Here is a 13,331-nt window from a genome sequence, read left to right as displayed (position 1 = left end):
AGATATCAAAAATGACCAAATTTTCAGTGCATCGATTTTTTTGCACTTCAGTGTATTATGTAAGACGGATCATGACGTACGCAATAAAAGCAAGATGTGACACAGCAGAAAGCAAGAGGATAGTGAGAACATCAGCAATGAGAACGTTGAGGTCAATAACTGAGAAAACACTGAGAGACAGAATACCGAACGACAGAATAAGAGATCTCTGTAACATACAAGTTATAGTACGGTTAGGAAGACAGAGAAGACGAGAGTGGAATCAGCATGTGACTAGAATGGACAGCGAGAGAATAGCCTGTATATCCAGAGATTCAAAGCCAACAGGCAAGAGACCAATAGGCCCTTAAAAGATGGCGAGATAGCTGGCAGTCAACATCACAGCTACGAATACAATCCCAAAATCGATTAAGAACAGGTCAAGAGGCCTAATACAGTATGTCCCTGTAAGTTGTATCCATATGGAAAACTTGTTTATTATTAATTTTACGAAAAAAGTGATTCTTCATAAAAAACTCTGCATGGGCCAAAACATAAGATTTACCCATCAAATATCAAATTTTTTGAATATTATACGAGGTATGTCAAAAAGTTTGAATTTCACTCAAGAGTAAAGTAGCTTTATTTTTCACAATATTGAAAATTGCTATTACAAAAAGTTGTTTGGAAGTAAAAAAACTATACTGTAGTATGCAATTACATCCTTCTAATTGAAAAAAATCTTTTTTGAAAAATTATGAATAACTAACATTATTTTGAGTTATTTCAATTCAGATAACTCTTTTATTATTAATTTTACGAAAAAAGTGATTCTTAATAAAAAGTTCTGCATGGTCTAAAATCTAAAACACAACCATCTTATGTCAAATTTTATCGATTTTATACATGGTATATCAAAAAATATGAATTTCGCTCAAGAGTAAAATATGTTTATTTTTCACAATATCGAAAATTGTTATTATGAAAAGTTACTTAGAACAGTATGTAATTACATCCTTCTAATTGAAATATTCTGCTGAACTATAAAGATACTTTACTTTTGATCTAAATTTATCTTTTTTGACATACCTCGTATAAAATTAATAAAATTTGATATAAGATGGTTGTATTTTAGGTTTTAGACCATCCAGAACTTTTTATTAAGAATCACTTTTTTCGTAAAATTAATAATAAAAGAGTTATTAGAATTGAAATAGGTAACTGAAAAGTTATCCATAATTTTTCAAAATATTTTTTTAATTAGAAGGATGTAATTGCATGTTAGAATATAGTTTTTAATTCCAAACAACTTTTCATAACAGCAATTTTCAATATTGTGAAAAATAAAGCTACTTTACTCTTGAGTAAAATTCAAACTTTTTGACATACCTCGTATAACATTCATAAAATTTGATATGTGATGGTTGAATCTTGGGTGTTGGACTATGCAGAGCTTTTTATGAAGAATAACTTTTTTTCGTAAAATTAATAATAAAAAAGTTTTCCATATGGATACAACTTACAGGGACGTACTGTATAAGAAGAAGAAGAAAGGTTTAACGGAAAAGAAGACGACGGAGAAAAAGAAGAACCGATACGTGACAGATATTTGACAGAAAGAAGATGAATTGATACAGACAAAGACAACACCTCCTGCCCACCTGTCTCGCCGGCAAACATCAACTACAGTTGAGTCCGCGAGTCTTTACCCGTGCGTCATTAATACCTGGCGAGATAAAACACATACTTTTTATTTAGCATCATTCTCTTCCACGCATGAAATTAATGACAAACCAGCTGCCGTCTGTTATTAAGTAAAAACACATGTTATTTTTATGAACGATTTAGACTCAGTGCATTGAAAAGAGATAGGTACAAAGAAAGACAATTGGGGATGTCTTCACATATTTTAAGTACAATTTCTGACGTTTTGGTTTGTTTATTTTTGTGGCTGTCAGTTTGTTGAATTTTTTGCTGTTATTTTGTCGAATTTTTGCATTTTGAAGTTTTTTATAGTATACAAACAGTTGTTTTCACAACTAATTTTATATTGGATTTAGAAATTTTGTAATAAGTTTATGTTATTTTACGATAAATTTTGACAACGTACCTCATTGTTGACACAGTTGAATGCTTGTGTTTAAGGTTCCGCCAAAGTGAATAAAATAACAAAAAGAAAATATGTTATTGCATTCTTTTATAAATTGTTTATTTATTTATTAATCAATGATAATAAAATAATTTATTAAGCTACTTCAAATGTAGCTGTAATTATGCATCAAAATTTTAAAGCAAAACTTTTTGACATTCTATTTATTTGATAACGTCAAATTTTATACTATAATCCGTGATCGGAATAATATCCACTTGCCGTTGCGTTTAGTAAATTTCCGACTTATTTCGTATGCTTTAAATGATGACGCACGGGTAAAGACTCGCAGACTCAACTGTAATTCCGTTTTTTTCCACGGTTGAAAAAATTTCCCCACACTCGACCATCCCATACTGTACTTAAAATGTCAAAATATTTTCTCATAAGTTTTCTAATGTGTAAGTGGTTTTGTACAAATTTTAGGAGCTCTTGTGTAATAGTACATCATTAAGTGTAATTAAAAATACCAAATATTTTTGTGTTACTGAATAACATGAAGGAAGCGAGTAAAGTACAATTTTGGTAAATATTTTGGTTTAATCAGACTAATAAGCTAGGTACAGGGTGTTTCATTAATAATTGTCCATATAGTAACTGGAGAAACCTTAGCACAAAATACGAAGATTTAACCTAAAACAGTTAAATAAAATGCGGTTCTTTACTGAGTGTTTTATCTAAAAATTTAAAAACTATTTGACGTATCCTTTTCATACTTGGCAGAAAGTGCGACTACTATACACCCTACTAAATTATGATAAACAAAAGTTTCTAGCTACTACCAGAGGCGTACGACAGGGGATAGTGAATGGTTGACCCTTCTCAAATTCTACGCCTTTGGAGGAATTACTATTTTAGTGCCATTTTTAGATTCTCCAATATTTTGCGCGTAAATAATATACTCTTCATTGGTAACGATAAAGTCATTAGTTTTCGAGATATTTGAAGTTAAGTAAAGTATGAAACGGCATAGTTATTTTGATTAATTTATGATAATATGATTCATATGATTAAAATTTAAAAATTATTTGTACCCAGTACTTTAAAACTATTTGGCGTATCCTTATCATATTTGGAAAAAAGTGTAGATAGTGTACACCCTACTAAATTAAGATAAATAAACGTTTCTAGCTACTACCAGAGGCGTACGACAGGGGATAGTGGCTGGTTGACCCTTTCTAAATTCTACGCCACTGACGAAATTGCTATTTTAGTGTAATTTTTTTATTTTCCAATACTTTTTATGTAAATAATATACTCTTTATTCGTAACGATACAATTATTAGTTTTCGAGATATTTGAAATTAAAAATGAAGCGACACAATACATTAATCAAAATAACCGTGTCGTTTCATTTTTAATTTCAAAGATTTCGAAAACTAATGACTTTATCGTTACGAATGAAGAGTATATTATTTTCATAGAAAGTATTGGAGAATCCAAAAATTGAACTAAAATAGCAATTCCGCCAGTGACGTAGAATTTGAGAAGGGTCAACCATTCACTTTCCCCAGTCGTGCGCCTCTCGTAATAGCCAGAAACGTTTGTTTAACATAATTTAATAGTTTGTACAGTACGTATACTTCCTGCCAAGTATGAAAAGGATACGTCAAATAGTTTTAAAATGCTGAGCAAAAATAGTTTTTAAATTTTTAGATAAAACACCCTGTAACTCTGTAAGGAACCACATTTTATTTAAGTGTTTTAGGTTAAATCTTCGTATTTTGTGCTAAGGTTTCTCCAGTTACTATATGGACAATTATTAATGAAACCCCCTGTATACTGATTTTATTTCATCAACTCTTTGGGGTTTTATAATTTGATCAGTAGTCTTACTTTCTGTTACGTTATGTGTTTCAAGAAGTCTTGTTTCTTTTAGTGTAATGTCTTATTTAATTTTTTAAGGGTACAAGATTGCTCCATGTTAATTACATCAAACGCGGTTCTGAGAATTTTAGTATATGTAACTGGATATTACATTGCTTATTTGTTATACTATTTATACTCTTCTGATTCTTTACTTCTTTTCTTAAAACTGGTAATATGATGTGTTAGTACATTGGCAACGTTTGTTTAATATAAAACCAGTGGTCCTGAAGTTTTTGAACAAGAACAAGTAGTCGAGGAAATGAAACTGAAAAAATGGTAAAACCTCGCAATTTTTTCGTCCAGCATCGATTGGTACAAAAATTTATGATTAGACTCATTTCACCCTCTAGTTCATTTTCTGTATTGAGCCGTTGTACGCTTTTGGTTTTTTAAGGGTGAAAACTATCCCTAATTGTAAAAAATTATAAAATAACATTTTAAACTTTAAAATTGTCAACATTTGGTTCTTATTAGTTACGTAATGATTGTTTTATGCTTTAAGATATAATATCATAATATTTCAACCCTTAAAACCACCCTTGTTGGAGCTATATATAAAAAATTTACTTATCCTAAAAGAATAATTTCGGCTTGCATCGATTTACATAAAAATTTGGGATTAGGATCATTTCACCCTGTACTTCATATTATATATCATGCTCAAGGGCGTTGATTATTTTTAGAGTTGTAAACTACCCCTTATTGTCAAAAATTTTATAAAAACATTGTAAACTTTAATATTGGTAAAATTTGGTTTTGATTGGTTAAATAATGATTGTTTTATGCTTTAGGATATAATATAATATTTCAACCCTTAAAAACCACCCTTAATAACATTACAATTTTTATAAGTAGATAATTTAATAGATCTATACAGAACAAAAAGTAGAATTAAAGAATTACAAAAACTTTATTTACACAAAAATACGAATTTACAAATATGTACAAATACAAATAGTTTTTTAGTCATCTTTCAGTATACGAACCGGTTGTGGTATTATACATACATTGAAAATGCTCCATAAGCGGACTATTCGAATTTTTCGAAAAAAAAAATCATTTTATAAACATAGCTCCTTCATTTTTGGCGATAAAAAGTTTTTTCAAAAATGATTTTGTAGGATTTTTGAAGAGCTATAAGACTGTGTACATTAAATTCCGTAATATCCCTTATCTATCCCGTTCTATCATTTTTTTCGTATCTTCAGTATTTTCGAAGATATTTTGAAGTAAAAGGTGAAAAATACGAAATAGCAAAAAATAAATTATTCTTTAAACTCCAATTTTTCTAAAATTAGGCCTTTTAAATAGGTCAAATTTCTTTGGTGTATTGATAATACAAATATAAAAGGAATTACAGAAAGGTGAAGACCAATTTTTAATTAGGAGGGTAGTTAGGGGTTGTTTTCACTGATTTTTTTGTGGAGAAAAGCAGGTACCTACCTGTTGTTGATCATAAGTCGCTCAATTTTCATGCTACAATCTTTTTGATATATTTTTTTGAAAGGTCTAATTGTATACTTGAAAAGAGATTATTTAAGTTTTCCCGTTATTTGGCTTTGAATATTTCAAATTATGCATTAGACGGAAAAGGCTAACCTTTAACATGCCGTATGTCGGTTTGTATTGGTCTTAAAGATATTATAGAAAAAGAATTTGGTTTGTGTTACTAAAAGGTACAATTTTGATATCTACAGTTTTTTTGAGGTATTCTCAAAAAACCCTCTAAAAAGTTGATTTTTTCGTCGAAAAACTATTACTTTCAAGCGCGAATAACTCGAAAAATACGAAGAAAATGTAAAAAACATGTTATTCTTAGAATTACTTTTTACATCGATTTACACGGTTAAAATGTAATAAAAAATTTCCACCCCCCGAGGTGGGGTGGCAACCACCCGCAAGGTTTTAGCGTATGATAGCGGCATGATATAGAAAATGATCCTTGGACCATTCCCTACCTTCTGTGAAAATTTCAAGTAAATCCATGCTGGATGAAAAAATTGCGAGCCAAAATGCTTCATTTCCTGGCCTAAAGGATGAATAATGAGAAAAATAAAAAAATCACCAAAGAATTGTAAAAAAAAGTAAATTTTCTAGTAAGCAATTTAGTTTTAGTCTTCTTCTTCACGTCCCATATCAGAATTAGTCGACGTTGGCGATCACCATTGTGAAGGCGTCTCGATCTTCTGCAATATGGAATAATAATTGTCCTGCATTTGATATCTGAGTTCATTCACGAATGTTTTTTAACCAAGAAACTTGTTGTCTTCCTACACTTATATGGTCACCTATTTAGCCTTGAAGGATCAGTTGTATTCTATATTGATTTCTCCTCACTATATGTCGTCCCAGATAAGACATTTCCCGGTGTTTATCAGTATTTAGCAGTTCTCTATCTTTGTTGACCCTCCTTAGCACTTCCTCATTAGTTTTTCTTGCTGTTCATAGTCATACTTTTAGTGTCCACAGTTCTGCACCATACACAAGTACAGACCAAAGATAGCACTTAACCATTCTTCGTCTTAGTTCTAAACTGAGTTGATTAAGGCAAATCAATCATGTCATTTTTGTAAAAGTAGTTTTAGTCATTATTATTCTTCGTTTAATTTCTACATCTGGATCTAGTTGGTCCATTATGTCAGTTCCCAAATATGTCATTTTGTGAAATTTTTCAACTTGGACTCCATTTAATTAAAGGTCTGCATCTGGATGTGAATTACGACTAAAAATTGTGTATTTGATTTTGTTTGAGTTTTTGTCTTGATTTTGTTTTGATTAGTTTATCCTACCTATGCCTCTCCTACTAGCCCGATCAAAGAACAATCTGGCCCCAAAAAAAATAAAGGAAAGATGAAAATTTGGGAATAGGTAGTTGAAATTGTCTATTATTATATGAGAAAAAGTTTACAATTCTACATCTCCTCCATTTTACAAAAATGGAGGGGAATGCCTCCCTCTCGAAGGTGAAAAATATACATTCAAAATAAGTCCGGAATTGGATAAAATGACTAATTCTAAGCAACTTTTGTTCTATAGAGTTTTTTCCCTAAGTCAATACTTTTCGAGTTATTTGCAAGTGAATATGTTCATTTTTAACAGAAAAAAACATGTTTTTGGACGGTTTTTCGGAGATAACTCAAAAAGTAAGTATTTCAGCGAAAAAAATATTCTTAGCAAAAATATAGCTTATAAAAAACTGAAAAAAATGGTGTATGCTTGAGGTCTGTAGACCCAGTAGAAGCAGAGTTGTATCTAATGAAAAGTAGGTTCTTCATCATCAAATTCCATATCGAATATTTCAATGTGAAATAACCCAAAAACGGAGCACTTTTCGGGGAAAATTCATTTCAAAGTGTTTAAAAAAAGGTTTATTTTTGTTTTTTAAAAAATCTTGTAACATTAAAAGTAAGTGAGTTACGCTCAAAATATTGTTCGTCCCTTTTATTTTTTAATAAAAAAAATCGCGAAAATCACTCCCTAATTAGCATCGCAAATAAATTTTATCATTACCGCTTCACAAGTTACTTTGCTTATAGTATTATTTATATGATCTGTAAGTTTCATCGGTTTAAAGTGCTTACCTATTTTTGAAAAATCTGTAGTTAAAATGGCTTGAACGAGTAACTAATCACGAGTTTAGGCAAATTTTGAACAGCCATAGCATAACCAATTTTTGTCTAACAAGAATACAAAAAAGCAAAAATATTCAGAAAATCAAAACGTACATTTTATTACTCTTTAAAATTTTTGGAATTACTAATAATTTTTAAGTTAATTCCATGAACAATTCCATTTTTTTTTTCACTATTAAAAATGTTTTATTTTAAACCCTACTTTTTTTTTCAAAAATGAGCACTTTAATGAAACTTAAAGATAATATAAATAATACATAAGTAAAGTAACTTGTGAAGCGGTAACGATTAATTTTATTTTGGAAGCTAATTAGGGGGTGATTTTCGCGATTTTTGTACCAAAAAATAAAAGGGGCCAACAATATTTTAAGCGTAACTCACTTATTTTTAATGTTAAAAGTTTTTTTTTAAAATAAAAATAAACCTTTTTTTAAACACTTTAAATAAGTTGTAATGAATTTCCCCCGAAAAGTGCTCTGTTTTTTGGTTATTTCACATTGAAATATGTATTCGATTTGGAATTTGACGAAGAAGAACCTACTTTTCATTAGCTACAACTCTGCTTCTACTGGGTCTGCAGACCTCACGCGTACACAATTTTTTCAATTTTTTATAAGCTATATTTTTACTAAGAATATTTTTTTCGCGAGAATACTTGCTTTTTGGATTATCTGCGAAAAACCGTCCAAAAACATGTTTTTTTTTTGTTAAAAATGAACATATTCACTCGCAAATAACTAGTAGAAAAGTATTGACTTAGTGAAAAAACTCTATAGAACAAAAGTTGCTTAGAATTAGTCATTTTATCCAATTCCGGGCCTATATTAAACGTATATTTTTTCACTCCCGAGAAAATATTTTTCACCCTGTATTTCCCAATTTTTGTAAAATGGAGGGGATATAGAATTGTAAACTTTTTCTTATATAATAATAGACAAATTCAACTACCTATTCCCAAATTTTCATTCTTCCTTTATTTTTTTGGAGGTTTTCGTAAAATTTTCTGTTCCCTGATCGGGCTATACTTCGTGAATACGATCAAGCAGAATATGGAGACCTTCAGTATTATCTGACTGAATTACTGTATCGTCCGCGCATCTAATTATTAAATTAAGTAGTTCCCCGTTGATTTTTATTCCATATGGCTGTCTTTGGCTATGTGGCTGATGCTAATTAATCGATATTCTGAGCATTCTCTAGCATTGCGTTTTTAGGTATTACGACAAAAATGGACTTGAGACAGCCTATGGGACAGTGATGAGCGCTCTAATAACCGGCAAAATAACGCAAAAGATGGAAAACATATTAAGTTGTGAGATAAAAAGAAATGAACCTAACGGAGGTGTTAAATTTAGCGATAGTAACCTATAAATTGACATTATATTGATTGTTTGCCACCTTTAGACGTATCGGACGAGTTTGGCAACTACCACTGTCACAATGACAGTTTTAGATGACATCTCCTCTGATACGTCTAAAGGTGGGCAATAATCAATATAATGTCAATTTATATGTTACTATCGCTAAATTTAACAACTCTATTAGTCTTATTTCTTTTTATCTCACAATTTAATATGTTTTCCATCTTTTGCGTTATTTTGCGGTTACAAGCGCGCTCATCACTGTATATTAATTATGCATTAAAAAGTTTTACTATTACTATTTTTATGTTGTCTTCATATATTAGCTTCAGCAGTTCAATTGGCATATCATCTGGACCACAAGCTTTCCTAATTTTAGCATTTAGTTTTAGTATTTCTGGTTGGAAACAATATAGATTATTTATAACTATATATTAGTTTTTATTTTATATAGTTTATCATCGACCTTACTTTTTAGGCACGAAAAAGAACTGGATGATGGCGATTGGTCCGGACGAACCGACACAGATACACTAACCCACGAAGTAGAAAGCACTTCAGCTCACACACTGGAAAGCCCCGTTAGAGGCCCACTAAATCGCCACACGCCAAGCCAAGATTCTTGCTGTTCGAACGACACTCTTTTCAACCTAGAAGATTTGGTTTGTGGAATTACAGATATCGAGAGAGATAGAGATAGTCCTTTGAATGTCAACGTCGAGGAAATATCGTCGGAAGATGCTACCAAAAGTGACATAGATGAGAAGAGTGTGAAGAATGAAAGTAGCGGAGCTGAAGACAGCATGGAAAGCAATACAAAACCACAAGAAATTAACCGTTTTCTCTCGACCGAAAGGAGCTATTCTGCGGTTAGTATAAGTATAGATCGGATCATTAACTTCTCTCGTTTGAAGTCATCCTAAATCCACTTTTGATATAAATAAAACATTGGAAAACTTTTGTTTTCAGCAGTTCCACAAAATTTGTTATAATTTACTATCACTATATCTGTTTCGGCAGAGTGCCTTTCTCAAGTGATGTATTTTTACTATTCTACGCTTTATATTCTTTAACTGAATAAGTCAAGTGGGGGAGAGCTGTTTGTTTCAAATTGGTCACTCAGAATTTATTAATTTCTATAGATTTCTATAGAAATTGCCGGAGAGATAAAGACAAATATGTATCTAACATTTCCCAGGAAGTAGAAATCCACTTACATCGAAATGAAACAAGAGATCTCTTTCAGAAAGTAAAGTTACTGGCTCGGGAATTCAAACCCAGAAATTACGCTATAGAGGACGAGACAGGTAATATGGTAAGCGATATGGATGCGGTTCTGGAGACTTAGAAGAAATACTGCACAGAACTCTATAAAGCTGAAACCTCTAACATTAATCATATAACAACACTGCAAGTCTCAACAACAACCCTAGAACCAGATATTCTAAGGTCTAAAGTCGATGAAGTCATAAAACACCTTAAAAGAAATAAATCACCTGGTTGCGATGACATCACGGCAGAACTTTTATAGAACATGGGTGAACATGGTCTCCAATTAATGTGGAGATTGTGCAATCATGTATGGCGAATCGGCAAATGGCCCAGTGATTGGTGTACCGCACTATTTACTCCCATTCATAAGAAAGGCGTACACACAATGTAGTAACTACCAAACCATTTCACTAATTTCACACCCAAGTAAAATTCTGTGGAGAATCATCAAGTGTCGCATGCAGACATACCTGGATATACAAATACCACAAGAACAGGCAGGCTTCGTGAAGGGTAAAGACACAAGGGAGCAAATTCTTAATATGCGACAACTCATTGAGAAAGCACGAGAATTCAAAATTCCGATGATCATCTGCTTTCTGGATTATCTAAAGGCATTTGACTGTGTAGACGACAGTTTTGTGGAAAGTTCTACATGAGATGGGGGTTCCTGATCATCTGTCAGCTCTGGTGACAAGCCTATATGAGAACAGTGAAACCAGAATAAGAATTGAAAACCATAAGTCCGATTCTTTTAAAATAGGTAGAGGAGTCCGACAAGGATGTATTATATCTCCAAGTCTGTTTAATTCCTATGGGAAATATATAATGAGAAAAGCACTCGACAAATGGAATGGCGGTATTTCTATCGCAGGAAAGAAGATCTCAAATCTCAGATATGCAGATGATACAACATTAATAACTGCATCCGAAGAAGAAATGTCCAGCCTGCTGCAGCTAGTGGAAGCCGAAAGCAATAGATGTGGTCTTAAGATCAATAAACAAAAAACAAAAATTATGATAGTAGATTATTCAAATTCACTTCAGTCAACAGGGGCCTTAGACCAGTTTGAAGTGGTTAACGAGTTCAATTATCTAGGATCCTACATCAGTAATACAGGATCTTGTGAAACAAATACGTAGGAGAATAGGCATGGCCAAAAACTCTATGAGTCGATTATCGAAAATCTGGAAAGATCGCTCCTTGTCGAAGAACACCAAAATAAGATTAGTACGTGCCTTAATTTTTCCCATATTTAATTACGGATCCGAAACATGGACAATGAAATCGGACGACAGAAAAAGGATTGACGCCTTTGAAATGTGGTGCTGGAGAAGAATGCTTCGGATCTCATGAACGGAACACAGAACAAATCACTCAATATTCCAAGAGCTTAATATTCAGACTCGACTTTCCTCTATTTGCCTCTCTACCGTCTTAAAATTTTTCGGCCATATTGCAAGAAAAAGTGATGATAATCTTGAGAGACTTATAATTTCGGGAAACGTTGAAGGGCGCAGAAGTAGAGGTCGCTCACCTACTCGATGGACGGATCAAGTACAAGCCAGTGGAAAAACATTCTCTGAATCCATGAAGGAAGCTCAGGACAGAAGCCGATGATGGAAAGAGATAGTTGCTCGTATTATAGGGAATCACGACAATCAGCAATGAGGAAACGACTGAGGAGGAGGATAGATTCTAATAAAAGTAGCTTGAGGCCTTTATTTTGAATGTGGAGAATGTGGAATTTGTCATTAAAAGGATGATTATTTATATAGAAGGTGAAGTGCGCACGTAGAATCTGTTTTAATCTATTATTTAAAGCCCTTTTGTGTTCTGCTGTACGTTTGTTAAAGGTTCTACCAATTTGACTGATGTAGAGAAGGACGAAAAAACTGAACCTCTAAAGGACAAATTATAACAACTTCTTTGCTTGCTTAGGATTCTCGTAAATGTACACTGATTAGAAATTATTGTAAAAACCAATGATATTCTAAGTTTTGTGGTTGGGGAGAGGATCGATAATAAATAATAATACCATAGCCATAAAACCCAGATACATTTTTTTGTTTTTGTTTCAATCCAACTACTTTTATCAAATATTGTTGTCGCTTTCTACACTAAGATCTTTTTAGTCTGATAATAATTTATTTATTTTGTTGATAGGTTGTTCCTTTGCCATCACCAGAAGAAAATCCCTGGAAACAACTTCCAGCTTCACTGCTAAACTACAACCAACTCTCGCTGAGTAACACTCCTTTAATTAAAGAAGAAGACCCAAAATCAGAAGATTCAAATAACTGTGATACTTTACCGAAAACAGAAATTGGCGACGACGACGACGCTGATACTTTAAGAACAGACTCGATAGAACAAGACGAAGAAAGTGAAAATAATAATGTTACCTTCAACCAAATCCACCCTCAGATTTTGGATTTAGCTGTCACAGTGGAACCAAATACTCAAGATGAAGATGTGTGCTGCAGTAAAGAAAAAGACGTAGCTACATCTGATCAAGAGACTTCGGACAAAGAAAACATCGAGCCGCGTTATCAGAATTCTGAAGTTAAAGATACAGCTTTGCCGAATATCGAAAACGAAAAAATTACCAAAGTAGACGATCATCTATACGAAAACTCGAATATAAAAGATACCGAACGACTGTACCAAAACCTGGAACCGAACCTCGACCCTTTCGACGATTACGTCAATATAGTCAATATGGAGAATAACAAAAATCGCCTAGAGTCAGATCTGCTAGATAAGGATCATACATATATCAACACATACGAACCTATCGAAAAAGACGATGATGATAGCATTTACGGCCTTTTGACTGATATTAGGTTTACAGGACCTGCAGACAGCCAGATGATGTCCACTTCCTTTAGCGAAAATAACGATGAGCAGGGATGGGAGAGCGGATCTGATTCCAGATCAAGTTCCAGTGGCGAGTTTATATGGCGGGTAAGTGTTTTACAATTTAATAATTTAAAAAAATAATACTTATAAAGAAACAAGCATGAACATAGACAATAGAGTTTCCTTTTAGTCGAGGTACTTGTTCT

General features: G+C 32.4%; 1 protein-coding gene across 3 annotated transcripts in view; it reads left to right on the top strand.

The window, feature by feature from the left end:
* The window catches only part of LOC114326950 (uncharacterized), a 308,181-nt gene that overhangs the window by 265,006 nt on the left and 29,844 nt on the right, over positions 1-13,331 (top strand). For all 3 annotated transcript variants that reach the window (XM_050658485.1, XM_028275433.2, XM_050658477.1), the window contains 2 exons: positions 9,469-9,859; positions 12,430-13,230. In XM_050658485.1, coding sequence (XP_050514442.1) covers positions 9,469-9,859; positions 12,430-13,230 — 1,192 coding nt within the window. The remainder of the gene's footprint in view (positions 1-9,468; positions 9,860-12,429; positions 13,231-13,331) is intronic.

Source organism: Diabrotica virgifera, chromosome 1 (assembly GCF_917563875.1).
Source record: "Diabrotica virgifera virgifera chromosome 1, PGI_DIABVI_V3a".
Classification (NCBI taxonomy): Eukaryota; Metazoa; Arthropoda; class Insecta; order Coleoptera; family Chrysomelidae; genus Diabrotica; species Diabrotica virgifera.
This window is presented reverse-complemented; position numbering and strand designations above follow the sequence as displayed.